We start from the raw sequence: 21519 nt of genomic DNA, 5'->3' as shown, positions 1-21519 counted from the left end.
TCACTGGCGTTCAGCACTAGCTCATGACTGCCTGTGTGCATCTGGCTGAGTTTGTTCTTTTGATTGTACAATTTTTTTCCCCACCAAATGGTGTAGGGCAGGGAATACTAAAACCCACAAATGCTGGCAGGAGAGGTAGAGGCTGGTAAAACTGGAGACTGCTTTTCCCTCATACTTCAAAAACTGAACATGTTGCATCAGTGTCTGCAAATCAACTTAAAGATGAACACTGAAAGTAGGTGAGCCTAACTTGCAACATACCCTGAGGTGCTTGGGGAGGACACTGTGTGCATGCACACTTCATCCTGTTTTATTTTGTGGTGGTATTTTAGAAAAAGCTGTTGGGGAAAAAAATTGGAACCAGAATGTGCTTTTCTGGCCAGCCACAAATATCTGCTTCTGTGATGCCGGACCTTCTCCTTTGTCAGAGTCCACAACTGGTCAAGATGGGAAAGTTCCCATTTCAAAACAATTATTAGCATAAAATATAATATTACAGCAGGTTTCTGTACACAGATTCCTTCACAGTCATCTACAAGTGAACTGCAAATTAAACATGTTATATCTTGTGGCTCCCAGCAGTGGGGTTAGACTAGCCCAGTGAACAGAGCATGACGCAACCATCTTATCATTCTGAGTAGGGACCAAAACTGGAAGTCCATCTCAGAAGACACATAAAGTTAGACCTCAAAAGCAGCAATACTCCAAACAACGCCACTAGATGACCAATACCTCACAAAACACACTGGTATTAACAAGCAGCTGGTTTTAACATTTCATATTTCATCCAGACTCTGGCTGTGTAGTTGGGAAGTAGAATAGAAATACCTGGGACAGAACCTGAAATCCCTGTTCAGCAAAAGGCACATACACTTTTAAGCATTGTAAGTGTAAAAGTGCGGGTTCCTCTGGTTCAGAAGAGACCCACTGAGTTTAATGGGACTGCTCAAATGCATTAGGCCTGTGCAAATAGGCAGCAATTCGATTCGACTTTAGATCCAGCCGCTTCAGATGCCAGGCATCTGATCCGAAGCTTCGGATTGGTTTCCTTCTTCTGTTCGGCCGAAGCAGCTCGAAAGCTTCAGAGCCGCCTTGGCAATTTGGCCATAGGGTATAATGGGGAATCAATGAAATATCTATAACTTTGTTGTTGTTTTTTCTGATTTGGATGAAACTTGCAGGGGTCGTGGCCTCTGCTAAAAGCATGAAGCCTGCCATGTTTCAAGATGATTGGTGAAGGGGTTTGGGGGGAACTGCACCCCAAATTCTTGAAAGCAAAACTCATGTCATGTGTATGTGTTACACCACAGGGGGGCCAAAACTGCAGGGATGGTAGCCCCTGGGGAGGCCACAAAGCCTGCCAAGTTTCAAGGTGATAGGTGCAAGAGTTTGGATGGAATTGCACCTCAAGCTGCTGACAGACAAAACTTGTGACATTTCATAGATTTCATAGACATTAGGGCTGGAAGGGACCTCGGAAAATCATTGAGTCCAGCCCCCTGCCCCAGGGGCAGGAAGTCAGCTGGGGTCATAGGATCCCAGCAAGAAAAACATCCAGGTTTCTCTTGAAGGCGTCCAAAGTAGGTGCTTGAACCACCTCTGTCGGCAGGCCATTCCAGACCTTGGGGGCTTGGACAGTAAAGAAGTTCTTCCTTATGTCCAGCCTGATACGGTCTTGCAGGAGTTTATAACTGTTCGACTTTGTCATCCCTTGTGGCGCTCTGGTGAACAAACGTTGCCCCAGATCCAGGTGAACACCCTTTATAAACTTATAGGTGGCCACCAGATCGCCCCTGAGCCTGCACTTTTCCAGGCTGAAGAGCCCCATAGCTCTCAGCCTCTCATTGCAAGGTCTGCTTCCCTGACCCCTGATCATGCGCGTGGCTCTTCTCTGGACTCTCTCAAGCTTCTCCACATCCTTTTTGAATTGTGGAGCCCAAAACTGGATGCAGTACTCTAGCTGCGGCCTCACCAAGGCTGAGGACAACGGGAGAATGACGTCCTGGGATTTGCCTGAGAAGGATCTATGGATCCAATCAGGGTTTTGCTCACTTTACTAGTTGCAGCATCACATTGAAGGCTCATGTTCATCTTGGGGTCAATCCTGACCCCCAAGTCCCTCTCATCTGTAGTGCTAGTCAGCGTAGCACTGCCAAGCCTATAGATATGCTGCAGGTTTTTCCTCCCAAGGTGGAAAACCTTGCATTTTTCTGTGTTAAACACCATGAGGTTCTCATCTGCCTATTTCATAAATCTGTCAAGGTCAGCCTGGATTAGCCTGGATTACCCCCTTGTCCTCAGGTGTGGATGCTTTACCCCAAAATTTGGTATCATTGACGAACTTGGCCAGTCCGCTTCTGACTCCAATGTCCACATCATTAATGAAGAGGTTGAACAAAATAGGTCCAAGGACAGCGCCCTGGGGGACCCCAGTGGTCACAGGGCACCGCAATGATTGACTTCTTCCATCAACCACTACCTTTCTTGAAGATAGGCACCACATTGGCCTTCTTCCAATCATCGGGCACTTCACCAGAGTGCCAGGAGCTCTCGAAGATCCGTGCCAGGGGCTGGGCTATGATGCTTGCCTGTTCCTTGAGTACCCTGGGGTATAAATTGTCAGAGCTGGCTGACTTGAAGATGTCCAGCCTCTCAAGCTGTTCCTTCACAAGGTCGGCACTGATGGAGGGGAAGGAACCACCCTCACTTAGGTGTCCCTGTCCCGTAATGGGCAGGGACGTCTCATGGGACTTGTGAAAGACTGACGCAAAGTACCCATTTAGTAAGTTGGCTTTTCCCTGGGCATCAGTCGTCAGTTCTCCCTTCTGGTTTAGCAGGGGTCCAATGTTGCCCTTGCTTTTCCTCCGGCTCCCCACATATCTGAAAAAGGACTTTTTATTGCCCTTGATACGTGTAGCCAGTTGGAGTTCCATCGCAGCCTTGGCTGTCCTGGTTCGCTCCCTGCAGGTCTGGACCAGAGCAGAGTATTCCTCCTTGGAGGTGAAGCCCGTCCTCCATCCTTTGTAGGTCTGTCTTTTTAGATGCAGGAGGACCGCTAGTTCCTTGTTGAGCCAACAGGGGTGCTGTGCCCTCTTGCTGCCTTTATGCCCTATGGCTGGATCTCCGAAGCAGCTCTGAAGATTTTCTGAAGCTGTTCAGAAGCTCCGAACCACTTCGGAAAGCCTAAAGAAGCCAGAGCTTCAACCCGGACATGCTGCTTTGGCGTCCAAAGTGTCCGAATATTCTCCGGATCTGAAGCACGGTCCGAAGCCTCGCACAGCCCTAAAATGCACGTGTTTTGCAGAATCGGTGTCAAAGCCTGGGCTTGCAGCACAGTCTGCAGTCCAATCCATTCCTGTTCAGGCCAGCATGCTCCTGCTCAGTGCTGGCTTTATTGGTCAATTCAGCAGAGAGAGAGTCAGTGGAATCACAGGGGATGTCTATGTCCAGCTGTTTCAGTAAAGAATTTCCTTTACAACCAAGTCTTACTTAAAAAAGGGGTTACTATCACCATTTCAGGTTGTATAAAAGAAACATGTATACAACATTAAGAGAACTTTTTATATATGCATTTGAAAGGAAAACCACTGCCTTACCCTATTTGCCACCCACATGTTACAGTATAGTGTTAGAGCATGAAAACCAGAAATCAAAACTGAGTAGGTCCCCAGGTGAGGTCATGTGTGTTTTTAAATAGATGGTTTGTAACTTATGAACCTCCCTCTTATTTCTGGAAGGTGCTGGCCACAATTCTGCATTCACACGTTCCCTGGGAAAGCTCTGAGTGCCAGCAGGTGGAGCCCAGCTACCAAGACATGTTTCCTCGTCTCTCCTTTGTGCTTCTTAGCTATGCTCTGCCCCAGAAGCAGCTCATCCAGTTTACTTCCTGGGAAGGTCAGGCTCTGAATTTGAAAATGCAGGAGTCTTTGTTACTATTGCTGTACCTGCTGATGAAGAGAAGGGCCAACCCCCAGTGGGATATGGCTGGGCGATGGGACAAGATGCAGAGGACAATCTGGCTTCGGTAGCATTACATGCAGAGACTGATGACAGTGAGTATCTCAGCGGAAGGCAAAATAAGAGAGACTTACTCTCCAGGCACTGTTAGCCTGGGGTCCAGGGCCAAATCCAGCCCTGCAGTCTGTGCATAGCTCTACTGTGTAGTGCTGGCTGCTGCACCCCTGGGGAAGGGGGGCATTGCCTACAGACAGTGTTTGTGCATGCAACAAAGATCTAACTGGGTCTCAAGCATGTGGGAAGAATTGGAAAAGGCTGTAAGAGAAGTTTACTCAGTCATGAAAAGGAGTAATAATGTGGAGAGTTAGTACAGTACATCATGCACAGCTAGGCCAGGGTAGAGGAGGACATGCAGGTACAAGCCAGGGTGTAGAAGGATCAGGGTGGAAGGCAAAGGAGAGGATGACAAGGACATTAGAAGGGGAGCCCCAGGAGAGAGGCCAGGAAGGAAAAAGACTTGGAGACATCTAATTCTGTTCAAGCCTGGTGAAGCAGGCTAGTTGCTAAAAGGCAAAGTGCGATGCACGTCCTTGTCAGGTTGTATTTGTAGCTCTGCAGTTATTTTATGTTGCCTCTTAAACGTGATTCCCAAACCCTGGTTGAAAAATCAAATAATAAGGGGAGAAAACTGAAATCAAAACAAGACATTGTGATACACTGGAAATAATGTTTCTGTTTTCTCTCCCCAGAAAGTTTGTTTTGTGAAACATTTTAACTTTGCATCTCCATTCACAACCGAAATAAATGATAATGGATAGAATTTTCCATGGGACAGAAAATTTTGCCCAGTTCTAGTACTTACATTCTGTCAGCCCAGAAGGCCCTCGCCATTTTTAATTGCACATTGGGCTATTTTTTGCAGTGCTGTTTTTTTGTCCTGGACGGCCTATTATTGCTTTCTGCTATTATATGGCTTTTATGGTGTATCCCAAAGGTGGATGCATTCAATGCATAGGTTAAAGGTGTTATGGAGGCAGAGTGAGAGGTGATATCTATGTGCCTTTTGGAGGCTAGTAAGAGTGAGAAGCCCCAAAGTGACTTAATAACAATTGATGCAGCACTTTTCAGCTGCAAATCTCAAAACGCTTTACAGTGGATGATATTATTATCCCCATTTTATAGATGGGAGGTGCCTTTGATACCCCCACAGGGCAATCAGGAATAAAATCCAGGTCTCTAGAGTCCCATCTGTATCTGAGAGGCCTTTCACCTCCTGTTCATTATGTCTCATTAATTTGTCTTTCGCATAGATAGTATGATAAGGGGAATGAGCATGGGCTGAAGGTCAGGAATGACTGTGTTCTGAAGCCAGCTCCACTGACTACCTGAGTAGCTTGAGCTGGTCACTTAGCGTCTGTGTGAGTCAGTTTTCCCCCCTTGCAAAACAGGGGTAATACTGACCCAATCTCCAGGTATGTTGAGAGGACAAATTAGTTGTCTGCACAGCACTTGAAAGATGCAGCATTATAAAAGTGCTGCAGATTGTTATATCCCAGAGTAAATGTCTGATAGAGACACTGCCTCTTGCCTGTCATTATCTCCCATGTAAAATTTCAGCTGCTGATTGCATGACGACGCAGAAGCAACTGTTACTTTCACCCCTGCGCGTGGCCCAGCATTAGGAACGCTGACTGGTGGGAACGGGTGGTCCTGAAAGACTTCCAGCCCCACGACTGGATGGAGAAGTTCCGGATGTCTAAGGAGACTTTCTTCTACGTGTGCAACCAGCTGCGGCCCAAGCTGGCGCATCAGAGCATCCACTTCCACCCAGTGCTGCCTCTGGAAAAGAGGGTAGCTGTGGCCCTTTGGCATTTGGCCACCAATGTAGAATACCAGATTATCAGCCTTCTTTTTGGGGTGGGCCCCTCCACAGTACAAAAGTGTGTCCAGGAGGTGAGCTACGCGGTTGTCCTGCTGCTAAAGCCAGTCTACCTCCATCTGCCCAGTGAAAAGGAACTGGAGAACATGGTGTGCATCTTCAGGGCCAGGTGGAGATTCCCACATTGCATCGGTGCCTTGGACAGCCTCCGCATCCCCATCAATGCGCCTTTGCACCTCAGTGCTGACTACTGCAACAGCCAGGGCTGGCACTCCATCCTCACACAGGCTGTGGTGGATGGGTTAGGCCAGTTCTGGGATGTCTGTGCTGGCTTCCCCGGCAGCATGGAGAACAGTGCCATGCTGGAGAGTTTGAGCTTGTGGGTGTTAGCCAGAGATGGCTACTTGTTCCCAAACCCCCCAAAACATTTCATGGGGAGGGCACAAAAGTATGTCCTACTGGGAGATGCATCTTACACTTTGCAAGACTGGATCCTCAAGCCTTACCAGGAAGATGGGAAACTCACCCAGCAGCAGCTTCAGTTCAACTACTGCCTGAAGCGAGTCCACAGTGTGATTGAGAATGCCTTCCTGCGCCTCAAGGCTCGCTGGCAGTTCCTCCTGAAGTGCGATGACTGTAGCCTGGACCTGCTGCCCACCATGATACTTGCCTGTTGCACTCTGCACAACGTATGCGAGGCACATGACAACCCCTTCAATGATGAGTGGCTGGAGGTCATCCAGCAGAGATCCCAAAACCTTGTCACCCTGTGCCCACATCTATGGACGACAGCAGTGCTGAGCAAGTGTGAGATCTCATGTGCCAGTACTTTGAAAGCTGTGGAGAAGGCTGATGGCTACAGAGACAGTGACCATATGCTGTAGCTCTCAGACTTTAGAGTAACTCCAATAAACATAACATTGTCCCAGCAATCAAGGGCTGCTAAACAGCAATGACATACTTGTGTCTGCTGCAACACCCTTCTGAGGAACGAGGATGGCTTGCAAAGTTGGAGCTGAGATAGCCTGGCCCCATCACCAGGTGCAGTCCAGAGGAAGTCAGTTGTGTTACGGTTATACAGTTTTTGCCATAAAGATTTCAGGCAATGGGATATATTTCATATGCTTGTAATCTTCCAGGATTTGGACAAATGCGAGACATGTTCTGTGATATAAAAATGAAATGGGGGATCTAGGTCTGGACAAAGAATTATGTCTCTTTTTTTTTTGCCTTCTGTGAAGGATAAACTGGGGGGTCCAGATTTCCAGGTGACTGGAAAAGAGAGACTTTTCACTTCTAGGTCATTGGTGTGAAACCAGTCTTGGTGTCAGGCTGGCCCCTGATGAAAACTGTTAGTGTCTGGTGATTGCTTGGTAAAGTGCATGAAAAGAATTGGTGGGACTCAGGTGAGAGGTGCTGTGGTGATGGGTGCTCCAAAAATGCCAGATTGAAAGAGCAAAGGACTAAATAGGTATTATCTATATTACACTAGCACCTAGAGGCCACACCTAAGGCCAGGGCCCTGTTTTGCTAGGTGCTGATAGATACCAAGCAATGGTTTCTGCCACGCGGAGGTTACTGTCTAACTAGATAAGATGAGAGGATGGGAAACAAAGGTATAAAGAAGGGAAGTGACTTGCTTAATGTCAGTAGCAGAGCAGGGATTGGAATGTGGGTCTGGAGACTCCTAGTTTAGCAATGTATTCACTAAGATAGGCTTCCCCTCCCCATTGCTTAGCCATGGAGACTGACTTCTTGGTCTTAGATAAAAGTTCCTTCCTATTGACTCATCTGTGCATGAAAGGAATGTTATGAAGTTGTTCTTTGGAGTAACAGGGGCCCTTCCAGTCCTGGTTAAAGCTGAGGATTAGTGGAGTTGTGTGCATGCCTGTGTGTGGTGGGGGGGCGGGTTGGTTCATGTGTGTGGCATATCTGTATTGGGCAGGTAGTTGCACAATACTCACTGGGCAGCCTTCAGGAGCACAAAAATAGAAAAAGGAGACAAGGCAGTGGCAAGTGGTCAGAGCTATGGGATTGCTTTAAGAGGGAAGTGGTCTTCCAAAAAGACTCCGGCCCCATGTGGCTGACCCTCTTCAGAGATGCTGCTTCATCAGTGTTTATCCTCATGTGCTGATACCCCTTTCTCTTTTTGCTAGACAAGCTTTCTGGTATTATGATGTGCCACCCTGCTCTGACCTTCAGTATTGCTACAGACATACTAATATGTTAGTCATTTTAATATCCCATGTTTGTGCCTGGGATCAACAACCTGCTTTTCCATGGAAATCTAGCACTTTGGCTCTGCAATATAAGCTGTAAAGGGATATTTGGGCCTTTAGAACAAGGATCTGTGGCCTACAGTAGTGCTTGTACGGCTATGGGTGCAAGACAAGTGATGAGCTTTATGTCCATGATAAATTCTAGTGTGGATAACTACAGACCAGTCAGCCTCACATCATTCCCTAGAAAAATCATGGAGCAGGTCCTCAAGGAATCCATTTCTATGCTCTTGGAGGAGAAGAAGGTGTTTAGAAATAGTTGGCGTGGATTCACCAGGCACAACTCATGCCTGACCAACCTGATTGCTTTCTATGATGGTATGACTGGATCTGTGGATGCAAGGAGAGCAGCGGATGTGATATACCTTGACTTTAGTAAGACTTTTGATATGGTCTCCCACGACATTCTTGCAAGCAAGCTAAGGAAGTTTGGGTTGGATGAATGGACCGTAAGATGGATAGAAATCTGGCTGGATTGTTGGGTTCAAAGAGTATTCAGTGGCTTGCTGTCTAGTTGGTAGCTGGTGTCAAATGGAGTGCCCCAAGGGTTGGTCCTGGGATTGGTTTTTTTCAATAGCTTCATCAGAGATCTGGAAGATCAGGAAGAGTGCACCCTCCATAAGTGTATGGATGACACCAAGCTGGGGGGAATAGTAGATACACTGGAGGATAGGGCTGGAATTTAGAGAGACCTAGACAAATTGGAGGATTGAACCAAAATGTTTTCATGAAGTTTAATAAGAAGTGCAAAGTCCTGCACTTAGGCTGGAACAATCCCATGTGCTGGTACAGACTAGAGACTGGCTAACAGCAACTCTACAGAAAAAAGACCTGGGGGTTACAGTGGACAACAAGCTGAATAAGAGCCAACAGTGACACCAAGCTTGTCGCAAGAAGGCTTACAGTATAATGGGCTCCATTAGCAGGAGCATTACCAGCAGGTCAAGGGGAGTGATTATTCCCTTCTATTCAGCACAGAAGAGGCCACATCTGGAGTACTGTGTCCAGTTTTGGGCCCCCCACTACAAAAAACATGTGGACAAGTTGGAGAGAGTCCAGGGGAGGGCAACAAAAATGGTTTGGGGGCTGGGGCACAGGACTTATGAGGAGAGGCTGAGGGAACTGGGTTTATTTAGTTTGGAGAAGAGAAGACCCAGAGGGGATTTAAGAGCAGCCTTCAATTACCTGCAGGGGGGTGGAAAGAGGATGGAGCTGGGCTGGTCTCACTGGGGGCAGATGACAGAATAAGGAGCAATGGGCTCAAGCTGCAGAAAGGGAAGTTTAAGTTGGATATTAGGAAAAACTCTCCCACTAGGAGGCTGGTGAAACGCTGGGACAGGTTACCCAGAGAGGTGGTGCAATTTCCATCCCTGGAGGTTTTTAAGCCCCAACTAGACAAAGCCTTGGCTGGGATGATGTAGTTGGGGCTGGTCCTGCTTGGAGCAGGGGCTTGGGCTAGATGCGACCTCCTGAGCTCCCTGCAACCCTCATTTTCTGTGATCAAGTGTCACCGCTGCCGGCTCTGCCCCTCCCGCAGCCAAAACGCGCTGATCCCACAGCACGGGGAGGGTGCGTGTGGCATGAGGAAGGGCGCGCGTGACACACAGGATCGCCAAAATTGGACCTTGATTTCGCCGAGGTCCAAAGGCCGCGAATGGGATCAAGAGCTAGTGCTGCAGGGGATACGCACACAAACCACGCTCCCTGCCCCGGCACCTGGGAGGCGAGTTATTCCTCTCTATTGATTAAAAAAACCCCAAACTTGTAATTTAATTTTTAAAAAAATCAAGTTCGCCGGTGCATCTTTCTGTTTCTTGAGAGTTTGATCAAAGTTTAGGGCCTCGTTTGCACATCCGCGGAAGTGCCTGGCAGGCCACAGCTGCCACCGCCCGCCCGTGGCAAATCGCCCGCTTTTGGAGCTTTTATTTGAAAAAAAAAAAAAAGAATGAGCGAGTCTTGCAGCTCTCGCACCCCGGGAGCTCCGTGGCTTCTTGCCCTTAGACAAAATGGTGACTGTTTCCCACTACTTTGAGCAGGCCTTGAAGTCAGACGCTGCCCTCAGTCAAGATGGCGGCACCACCAACCACGGGCTGCTCAAGGAGCAGAAGCAAAGCGAGGCGAGCAAAGGAAGGGCGACTTGAGTTAAAGCTTCTGCGCATGCCCACTCTCCGGCCTCACTATGGCAGGGGGGAGGGGGTACAGGTGAGGGGTGGAACGCACCAACTCCGCCTTGGAGGAGGGGGGGATCTGCGCCGCGCGCGTCACGTGACAGCTCCGTGCTGCCGCTTGCTATGCGAGGGAGCCCCCTCAGGGCCGCGTGGTGCGCTCCGCCGCAGGGGCTGACGGGAGGGGTGGCCCGGGGCGGTGCGTGGCGCGCCGTGAGTGCGTGACCGGGTCGGGTCGGGGGGATCCGGCAGCCGCAGGGCCGCAAACCCGCCCTCGCCCCGTCACTCGGGCCTCTCGCTGCCTGTGTCTGTTGTTCAGTCCCCGGTGCTGCCCGCAGCAGGGGTTCAGTCCCCGGTGCTGCCCCCCCAGCGCTGAGCGGAGCCGAAGAGCAGCCTGTCCCCTCTTCTCCCTGCCCAGGTTTCTGCATCGTGCGCCTGGCAGGAGCGGTTGGGCCGCCTGCCCCCGCCATGGTGCCCGAGAAGGACGTGGAGGCCATTGGCAGGACGCTGGTGGACGCCGCGCAGCCCCTGGCGGCTCGTTTCCGAGCCCTCTTCACCCTGCGCAACTTAGGGGGTCGCGCAGCCGTCGACTGGATCAGCCAGGGCTTCGGGGACGAGTCTGCTCTCCTGAAGCATGAGCTGGCCTACTGCCTGGGACAGATGCAGGACGAGCGCGCCATCCCCGTCCTGATCCAGGTGCTGAAGGACACCCTCCAGGAGCCCATGGTCAGGCACGAAGCAGGTACCAGAGCGTGCAGCTGATGAGGCTCCAGTCCTGTTGCCAGTGACGTCCGTGGCAAGATGCTTGGTGGATTAACACCTCAACTCAGCCCAGAAGAGGTGTAATTGGGGGCTGCTGTAATTGGAGAGCAGCGAGGTCCCTGCTTCTGTTAGGGGAATAATATACCAGCTTTCTTCCTGTACCCAGCGAGTGTTTTAATGCGCATTAGCCTATTTTAATGCACATTAAGGTGTTGCATAAGCTGTGCTTTTCACTTAATGTACATTAAAATAGGTTAATGTGCATTAAATGTCACTTAAAAAAGCCAGGCTAATGCACATTTTCCTAGTCCTCACAATGGAGGCACTAGATTTAATGCGTATTAACTAAAGCACATTGATGCACGTGTAGACTGTGGTGCGCCTACATCACTGCCTGACTGCACTGCCTGGCACCTGTAGGGGCAGCACCAAAGCCCCATTCATTTGCAGCACCTTTTCTGTGGTCTTTCTGAGGCTAGGTCTGGTGATATGAGAAACAAAGGGGTCCCTTCATTTGCACAGTTAGATTTGTACAGCAGCTTGTGAGACGTGGGAGAGGCACGTGTCGTAGTGTGATGTGCCTGCTTATATCCAGTCTTCAGTGCTATTAAAAAATCTGTGGTGTGAAAAAGCTTGCCAGACTGCTCTCAAATAAAGATGTAGACCAGGGGTTGGCAACCCCCTGCACCTCAGAGCAAAGATCTGGTTAAAAGGGCTCTGGGATACCATGGCACGTGATGCTGTTCTGCTCGGTACGCCGCAGCTGGCCATGGAGCCCAGGCTGCTTCCAGCAGGCAGTGAGGAGGCTACAAGCCCTGCTGTGAGCACCCTCGGCTCCCTGGCAGGCAGCAGCTGCCCAGAGCCTGGGCCGGCTGTGGCAGGCAGCCAGGGAGCTGCAACCGGTGCAGCAGCATCTGGAGCTCTGGCCTGGCTCCGTGGCCAGTGGTGACTGCACATGTACCTTGGGGTGCACGGTGGGGAAGAGGATGGGGCAGTGCAACCCTGGCCCCTCTCTCACCATCTGTCTGGAAGTGTGCGTGCACCCACCACCAGCAGTGAGCAGGGCCAACACTCCTCAAACCTTGGGACAGTGGTTTGCAGCCTCCCTGCTGCAAGCAGCCCAGGCTCCATGGTGGGCAGCAGGGGCCTGCCCAGAGCTTGTGCTGGCTGTGGCAGTCAGCCAGGAGGATGCAAAGAGTGCAGGCCTAGGCCTGCCTGGCTCATTGCTGGTAACAGGAGCATGCGTGCCACTGGGCAGACAGCGAGGGAGGGGATGGGGCTGTGATGCCCTTCCCTGCTGCGTGCCCCTGGTCACGTGTGCAGCCATCACCGGCCATGGAGCCAGGCTGGGGCTTCAGACCTTGGTGTAACTTTCTGCAGTTTGCTTGCTGCGAGCAGTCAAGCTCCATGGCTGGCAGTGGTTGCATGTGCGCCTCAGGGTGTAGGGCAGGAAAGCTGCTGAGGCAGCGCAACCCAGAAGCACGTGTGCACCTGCTGCCAGCAATGAGGAGTGTGCCCCTTTCAGCTCCCCTGCTGTCCCTGACGTAGGTTGAGGCGTAGGTTGAGGTAGGGGTATTTTTGGCACTTTGTCCAAAAATGTTGCTGACCCCTGATCTGGAGATTGGGGTATATATGTTTATCCCACAACCCTTTTAACCAGATCTTTACTATGAGTTGGACTCAAACTGTCACTTGTCATTAGCTTGGCAGCTGCTCTTCATGAGCATTGCAGTCAGATCTGCACAAAAGAAGTGCTGGGTTGTATAAAAAGTGACAACAGTAGTATAAAGCCATGAAATTCTTATGCATCTGCAGGTGTCTGTACCAGCTGGTAATCTCCTCTGCCCTTTCTTTAAGGTGAAGCGTTGGGAGCTATTGGAAATCCTGATGTGCTGGATGTTCTGAAACTTTATTCTGAAGACCCAGTTGTCGAGGTAAAGCTTCTCTTGAGCTGACACCTCCCATGGGAGGTATAAACACCACTAATACTGCTGCTGCAATGGGAAAGGCTGGGGTTTAGGAGGCCTAGGTTCTAGCCACAGCTCTGCAAGCAGTCTACTGAGTGCCTGCGTATCATTGTCTTGGATTTTCCCTGCTGTCTTGCTTCTGTTTGGATGCTAAGACCTTTGTGGCAGGTTCCCTCCCTGTGTTTTTGTTCAGTGTCCACCACCATGGAGCTCCGTTCTCCCAGGGTTCTTCAGGTGCCACTGCTGCAGTGCTTGGGGTGGGGAGGTGCTAGCCCTGCAATAGTTGGGGATATTGTGCTGATAGACAGACACACATTTTCTTCACTTGGTCTTTCTCTTGTGGATAACAGTTTAGACTTGAAGGCCTCTCAGTAGCTACAGAAGAGATGAAGTCAGGTTTGTTTCCTCTACTTGTTGCCTTAGAGGGGCCATGTCAATGGGGAATAGCAGAACTTGATTTCTGTAGCCCCAGTCCTTGGCCTGTTCTTGACACCATGTTTGTGTACATGTCCAGGAAGTAAATTATTTCTCAGGAACTACGCTGTCCTAGCCTGGAGGAGGAGGGGTTTATAGCCTGGTAGTTCCCATGTCAAGGTTTAGGTCCTGTTTTGTTAGGAACATGGCAGAGAACTATCCCCTGCCCTTGAACTAAACGCCATTAAATGCCATGTGTGGTGTGTACCTCATTCTTGGTGGGCTGGTAACTTGAGTTATACTGTGCAGAGGCAGGAGACTGGGCTTACAGAGCAAGGAGGTGACTCATCTTCAGTGGCAGAACTGGGAAAGGAGCCAGGAGCTGTGACTGCCAGTCCTGTGGTCTGGGCACCCCTGATCTTCACCCTGAGGGATCCCAGCCAAGCTTGTTTTCTGTTTTACAGGTAGCAGAGACATGCCAGCTTGCAGTTAAGAGGCTTGAATGGCTGCAAAAGAACAAGGAAGCGCCAGGCACCAATCCCTACCTGTCTGTGGACCCTGCTCCCCCTGCTGAGGAGGAGGACGTTGCCAAGCTGCGAAACACCCTCCTGGATGAGTCATGCCCACTGTTCGACCGCTATCGGGCCATGTTTGCCCTGAGGAACATGGGGGGCGAGGCTGCTGTGCTGGCGCTGGCGGAGGGTGAGAGTCCCATGATTGCTTAAGTACTCTGGTTTCTCGTCCCTTTTGCAGGATCTTCATAGGAGTGAGTTCAGGGATCTGCCTGTCTGCCTCAGCTCTGGCTGTCCCTGGGATCCCTCACTCAGGCATGGGCCTGGCAAACAGTTTTATTGGTGCTTTTCCTAATGCTGTCCACTAGAGGTCACCTTGGGTAAAGACAGGTGGCCCTGCTCCAGTGAAGCACCTTCGTTAGCACACTCAGCCTTCCCTGGTCCAAAAAGGTCAAGTGAGCCCCTTCCCCCATGTTTCATAATTAACCCTTGTATATTGTTCCACTTGGCTCCCTTGTGGTGCTAGAGTGTCCTGATTGAGCCGTGCTGGACTGTTGTGAGTACCTGTCCCCAGTCCCTTCTCACCAAACACGAGACAGAGTCCTTATGAACTAGCTACCACCCCTAAAGGCTTGTCCAGACCTTGCAGTGTGGACTGAGATACCCATGGTGTTTCCATCTGTGCTTGAAAGAAGCTTTTTGCTTTCTAGGGCAACAGTCATCAATCTTTCAGAGCCATGGGCTGGAATAGCTCAACTCTGGTCTGATGCAGGCTTTCGGCATGGGGGAGGTTGGGGGCTGGGCATTGATGGTATTCTGGTGGTGGGAGCATTGCCTGTGCCTATGCTGGGGATGGGCAGCAGGGAGCCATGCTCAGGCTACAGCCAGGGGGCAGAGAAGTGGCAGCTGGGCAGCAGCTCCTTTCTGCTTGGCTCCATGGGCTGGATGTTGCCAAGCCCTGCTGTAGGGCATGCTGGTGCCATGGCAGCTCCCTGCAGCCACAACTAGAGAGAGGCAGTTGCCCATGATCCTGCTAAAATCATAGAAAAGTAGGACTGGAAGGGACCTCAGGAGGTCATGTAGTCCAAGCCTCTCCTAATGACAGGATTATCCTTTTGTAAATCATCCTAGACAAGTGTCTGTCTAACCTGATCTTCAGATTTTCAAGGATGGAGACCCCACACCTCTCTAGGTAGCCTGTTCTAATGTATGACCATCCTCATGGTGAAAGTTCTTTCTAATCCAACCTAAATTTCTTCACTGTAATTTGAGACTGTTGTTCCTTGTCCAGTCCCACGCGCCTATAGATAACAGTCTATCTCCATCTTCTTTAGAACCACCCTTCAGGGGTTTGAAGACTGTTATCAAATCCCCTCTGTCGTCTTCTCTTCAGACAAAATAACGGCAGTTCATTTAGCCTTTCCTCAAGTCACATTTTCCAGACCTCTAATCCATTTTTTTTTTTTTTTTTTTTTTTTACCCTTGCTGGACTCTTTAGTCTGTCTGCATCTTCCTCGATGTGCAGTGCCCTAAACTGAACACACTACTCCAAGTGAGGCCACATCAGTGCTAAATAGACTGGAAGGATCACTTTTCTGGATTTGCAAGTGATATTCTTACTAATACAGCCCAATATGCAGTTGACTTTTTTCAGCAAAAGCACACTGACTCATTTGGCCTGTGGTCCACAACAAATATGAAGTCCTTTCTTCAATACTGCAGTCTAGCCAGTTGTTTGCCAGTCTGCTTTTATGCATGTGGATATTCTGTCTGAAGGGCAGGAGTTTGCATTTGTCCTTACTGAATTTCATTTGATTTTTTTTTTCTTCTTTTAAATGGGAGAAGGTGGGGGGCATTTCTCCAGTCATTCTTGATCCTGGTCCTACCCTCCAGTGTGTCTTAAACTTTTGTTTTGCTAAGTGTGCCCTCAATCCAGTCTTTTAAATTATTGATGAAAATATGAATACTGGACCCAGGCCAGGACAGACTCTTGGAGACCCTGACATAATACCTCCTCCCAACTAACTCGATACCTCCTCCCCGACTACTTTTACTCCAACAACAGAAGCCGTAAGGTAGACGCAGGCTGAGACCCACCTGACTCATTCATGTTGACCACCACACACCTGAATGACATGAGCTGGATTCGAACTCATTCATACACCACCCATTGCCAGTTCCCGGGCTCTGGAGTCCCCTTTGTGAAGGGCTGTTTCTGGCTGCCTTCCCCACGAGTGGTTTCAGCAGTGCAAGATGGGGCCCAGCACCCCAAAATGCTTTGCAATACTGATGGCCCTTCATGGTGTGTTTGCTCTGGTTCTTCACTCTCCCTTTCCTGCTTTCTACAGGCCTGAAGTGCAGCAGCGCCCTCTTCCGACATGAGATCGGCTACGTCCTAGGGCAAATGCAGCATGAAGCCTGTGTCCCCCAGCTGACCGCAGCACTGGAAAGAGTAGAGGAGAACCCCATGGTGCGTCACGAGTGTGCTGAGGCACTGGGCTCCATCGCCCAAGCATCCTGCCTGGAGACCCTGCAGGCTTACGCCCAGGACAAGGAGCGGGTGGTGCGGGAGAGCTGTGAGGTGGCTCTGGACATGTACAACTATGAGAACAGCACAGAGTTCCAGTATGCGGATGGGCTAAGCAAGCTTCAGGCCTCCAGCTAAGCAGGGGCTTCTGCCTCTGTGGGTCTGCATGCCTGCAGAAGGCAGTGGCTGGAATGGGTAAACCCAGGGCCTGGTTTCACCTTCCCTGCACGGCCATTTACACCACAGAAAACTGAGTGTGATGCCAGATCCAGCTGGTCACTCTGCCCTATGTAAATAATGGCAGCACATGGTGCAGAGCAGTGGAGTTCCAGGCTTCAGCCACTATTGCTAACTTATTATAGCTTGCTTGTTTTAGTCTAAGGGATGGGCCAGGCTCCAGATCCAAACCCTGGGGTGCCAGGGTTCTGGACAGAGCTTCAGCCCACTAGCACCTGGTAGTAGCATACTACTCTGTAGTAGCTCAGTATACGGACAAGGCAGGAGCTCCAGGCAGGGCATGGATTGATCCTGTGCTTGTTTCAAGGGGGTGCTGCTCTTTGAAGGTGCTGGTTTCTTGTGTGTCACGGGAGTTGTTCCAGGGGTCTGTTCTTTGCCACAAGGTTGTCTGGAACTCTACGCCATCAAGGATTCATCCTTATAGAGCTCCATTTTCTTTGTCTGTTCTTTGGCCTCCAGCTTTGCTGCTATTATGTACTTGGTGTGTCAGGTAAAGCTCAGCTGCAAGGCTGCCCCCTACTCCACCCCCCCCTCCATGGGCCTTTCTGGAGGTAATGTATTTCTCTCCGTGCCTTGGTGCCATGGGCCTGGCAGGAGGCTAGCTCTCGTTCATAACAGTTGCTGCAGCGGCTTAGTGGAGAATGCTTTGTGGCTACTCCAGTGACACTCCTGCCCTAATAAACTTGGTGCCACTGAGCAGGCCTGTGTCTCTGGATCCCTCCTATGCCATGAACCTGATCTTCCTGAGTTGTCCTGGTGCCTTGCAGACTCAGTTCTGTCCTCTTGGGAACTCATGTTGCCCTTCAGTGATCCTGTTTCCTGGAACTGTGGCCTGAGTTTTTCGTTCTGTAAGGAGCTGTGCACAGGCAGCAATGAGGGTCGCTGCAGTTCCCAAGCTCCTGTAAACAGCAGCTGGGGATTATATCCCCCAGGCAAGGCCAGTCCCTTCCACAGGTGCCTGGCTACAGTATCTCTGAGTTTAAATTAATGTTAGAGGGAATTGCTGCAGTCTCTGGGCCTGGGCTGGATGCTACCACTGTCTCATGTTAACTGTACCCCTGTGAAGCCCTCTGGGCTCATGCTAGAATTGGTGACTAGGAGCAGGAGTCGTCATCTCTGCCTGCTGTCTGCAAAACCCTGCCATTTGCAGGGGGTTCATAGATTCATAGATCCACAGATGTTAGGGTCGGAAGGGACCTCAATAGATCATCGAGTCCGACCCCCTGCATAAGCAGGAAAGAGTGCTGGGTCTAGATGACCCCAGCTAGATACTCATCTAACCTCCTCTTGAAGACCCCCAGGGTAGGGGAGAGCACCACCTCCCTTGGGAGCCCGTTCCAGACCTTGGCCACTCGAACTGTGAAGAAGTTCTTCCTAATGTCCAATCTAAATCTGCTCTCTGCTAGCTTGTGGCCATTGTTTCTTGTAACCCCCGGGGGCGCCTTGGTGAATAAATCCTCACCAATTCCCTTCTGTGCCCCCGTGATGAACTTATAGGCAGCCACAAGGTTGCCTCTCAACCTTCTCTTGCGGAGGCTGAAAAGATCCAGTTTCTCTAGTCTCTCCTCGTAGGGCTTGGCCTGCAGGCCCTTAACCATACGAGTGGCCCTTCTCTGGACTCTCTCCAGGTTATCCACATCCTTGAAGTGTGGCGCCCAGAATTGCACTCAGTATTCCAACTGTGGTCTGACCAGCGCCCGATGGAGGGGAAGTATCACCTTGGACCTATTCGTCATGCATCTGCTGATGCACGATAAAGTGCCATTGGCTTTTCTGGTGGCTTCGTCACACTGCCGGCTCATGTTCATCTTGGAGTCCACTAGGACTCCAAGATCCCTTTCCACCTCTGTGCCACCCAGCAGGTCATTCCCTAGGCTGTAGGTGTGCTGGACATTTTTCCTCCCTAGGTGCAGCACTTTGCATTTCTCCTTGTTGAACTGCATCCTGTTGTTTTCTGCCCATTTGTCCAACCTGTCCAGGTCTGCTTGTAGTTGTTCCCTGCCCTCTGGCTTGTCCACATCTCCCCATAGCTTTGTGTCATCTGCAGACTTGGACAGAGTACATTTCACTCCCTCGTCCAAGTCGCTGACGAAGACATTAAAGAGTATCGGTCCAAGGACCGAGCCCTGCGGGACCCCACTGCCCACACCCTTCCAGGTCGAGACCGACCCATCCACCATGACTCTCTGGGTGCGACTCTCTAGCCAATTTTCCACCCACCGGACTGTGTAGTCATCCACGTCACAGCCTCTTAACTTGTTCACCAGTATGGGGTGGGATACCGTATCGAAGGCCTTCCTGAAGTCTAAGTATACGACATCCACCCCTCCTCCTGTTTCCAGGCGTTTTGTAACCTGGTCATAGAAAGAGACTAGATTGGTCAGGCACGATCTGCCTGCCACGAACCCGTGCTGATTTCCCCTCAGCATAATTTGTCCTGCCGGGCTCTCACAAATGTGAGCCTTGATAATTTTTTCAAAGACTTTGCCAAGGATGGAGGTGAGACTGACTGGCCTATAGTTGCCCGGGTCCTCCTTCCTCCCCTTTTTGAAAATGGGGACCATGTTAGCCCTTTTCCAGTCCTCCAGGACTTGGCCCATGCCCCACGAGCGTTCGAATATTCCCGCCAGTGGCTCTGCAATGACGTTGGCCAGTGCCTTCAGCACCCTCGGATGGAGCTCATCCGGGCCTGCCGACTTAAAGGCATCCAGTTCTTCCAAGTGACTCTGCACCACCTCAGGATCTACGTATGGCAGTCTGGCGCCTTGCTGCTGCCTCTCTACAACCCCAGTGAGAGACTTGTCGTGCCCCTCGCTTAGGAACACTGAGGCAAAGAACTCGTTGAGAAGTTCAGCCTTGTCCCACCTGTCTGTCACCAATTGTTTCTGCCCATTTAGCAGGGGTCCTATTCCTCCCTGGGCCTTCCTTTTACTCCCTATATATCTAAAAAACAATTTTTTGTTGTCTTTTACTTGGGTTGCCATCCTCAGCTCCATGGTAGCTTTGGCCCGTCTAACTGCCTCCCTACAAGCACGAGCAGAGGAGGTATATTCATCTTTAGTGATCTCACCTTGTTTCCACTTTTTATGTGCTCCCCTTTTGGCCCTTAGGCTGCCCTGGATTTCTCTGGTCAGCCATGGAAGCCTCCTGGCCCCTTTCCCTCTTTTGCCTCGCTCGGGGATCGTCTTGCTTTGTGCCCGAAGGATCGTTTCCTTCAGGCACAGCCACCCTTCTTGGGCTCCCATCCCTTCAAAACTCCTACTCTGCAGTGCGTCCTCGACTAATCGCCTGAGTTCATTGAGATCAGCTTTCCTAAAGTCTGGCACTTTCACCCTACTAGTTACCTTACCCACTCGACGTCTTATATTGAATTCTATTATTAGGTGATCACTGTCCCCCAAATGGCTACTGATCTGGAGGTCCCCTACCATGTCATCCCCTGTTGCCAATACCAGATCCAGTATGGCATTCCCCCTAGTGGGACCATGTACTTCCTGTGTCAGGTGGAGGTCCTGTACACAGGTTAGAAACCTGCGTGAGCGGTGGGACTTTGCTGTCTGCGTCTCCCAGCAGATGTCCGGATAGTTTAGGTCCCCCATGACTACCGCCTCTTTAGCTTTTATGGTCTCCGAGAGTTGCCTCAGGAGCCCCACATCCACAGGGTTGGCAGTGCCCTTCACAGCTGTCATCTTGGGTTGGGTGTGCCAAAGAGGGAGATGCCAGACAGCTGTCTTGAGGTGTTTTGTTGGCTAAGGCTCTTAGAGCAGCTGTCTGGAGCAGATAGTATTCTGAGGGGCCCTTGTGAACAAACCAAAAGTTTGTTTTTGATGAGGTGTGGGAAGATGTTGCAGGGGAATAAATGGCATTACAACACTTGATTCTGTCGTCTGTCTCTTGAGCGAGGTGTGGGGCTGTTGTCTGTCCCTGGGTGGGTGGAACGCTCCTTCCTGGCTCCCTCTGACTTGCCATACACAGCAGAGCATGGGGAACGGCAGTGACTGTGGACCTGCGGATTCCTTGGATTGGCGTGGTTCAGCCTTTTCAGCCCACTGCCCTGCCCATGTCTTGTGTGGTCTTCACTGGCAGTGGTGCTTGAGCCACTTTCATGTGCACTAGCTCCAGATCACAAATGACACAGAAATGGCTGTTTTTGCAGGGCTGTCAAGGGCCCTTAGCCCACCTGTTTGCTGCCCTGAGGGGCTTTTTCCTTCTGTGCTGCAATGTGGGGAGCCAAGACCAGTAGGGATTGGGTGTGTGCATGCTTGCTGTTGCAGCATCTCTGCCACCCATGGTCAAGAACCACTGCCTTAGCATGGGACTGAAGGGAGCCCAATTCTCACCCAGTCCAGCCTGCCATGCTCGTACCCTGAGTGTGCTGTGGTGCTCCAGCTTCCCTCCCTGAGTGGGGGCCTATGACACTGGCTGCTGCACAGACAGCTGCTGAGAAACACTGCCTCAGTTTCCTATGTGACTCGTCTGAGGTCAGGGGAGGGGGTCCTAGTGCATGAACAGAGAGAAGGGGCTATGGGCCAAGTGGTATGTTAGCTTGGGGGTGCTTGGCACTTAAATGTGTTTGGGTGGAGGACCTTGGCCCAGGGCAGTGGGGGGACACAGGGCAGTGCAGGCATGATGGAAGGAGCCAGGGCTGTGATGGAATCCGGAGTAAAGGCCCATGTGGAGCTAGAGTCAGCAGTGGAGGCTACAAAGTGCCATCCCCAAGTGCAGGGCAGCTGGGAGCAGGGCTCCAAGCAGGTGGTTTAATCCAGTGTACAGAACTAGCTGAATCTCACGACAAACCTGCCTCGCCCCTCAAACTGCCC

General features: G+C 50.8%; 2 protein-coding genes across 2 annotated transcripts; both read left to right on the top strand.

The window, feature by feature from the left end:
- Positions 1 to 3853: 3853 nt before the first annotated feature.
- Positions 3854 to 7031, top strand: LOC106737389 (uncharacterized). Its single transcript, XM_014599780.3, has 2 exons — positions 3854 to 4052; positions 5575 to 7031. Exon 2 carries the CDS (start codon positions 5695 to 5697, stop codon positions 6718 to 6720), a length of 1026 nt encoding a protein of 341 aa, XP_014455266.1. The 5' UTR covers positions 3854 to 4052; positions 5575 to 5694; the 3' UTR covers positions 6721 to 7031.
- Positions 7032 to 10468: 3437 nt separating this feature from the next.
- DOHH (deoxyhypusine hydroxylase) lies at positions 10469 to 20577 on the top strand. The gene is made up of 4 exons (XM_019489953.2): positions 10469 to 11022; positions 12900 to 12976; positions 13888 to 14125; positions 16284 to 20577. Exons 1-4 carry the CDS (start codon positions 10749 to 10751, stop codon positions 16598 to 16600), a joined length of 906 nt encoding a protein of 301 aa, XP_019345498.2. The 5' UTR covers positions 10469 to 10748; the 3' UTR covers positions 16601 to 20577.
- Positions 20578 to 21519: the final 942 nt, after the last annotated feature.

The sequence above is a fragment of the Alligator mississippiensis genome, chromosome 16, assembly GCF_030867095.1.
Source record: "Alligator mississippiensis isolate rAllMis1 chromosome 16, rAllMis1, whole genome shotgun sequence".
Classification (NCBI taxonomy): Eukaryota; Metazoa; Chordata; order Crocodylia; family Alligatoridae; genus Alligator; species Alligator mississippiensis.
This window is presented reverse-complemented; position numbering and strand designations above follow the sequence as displayed.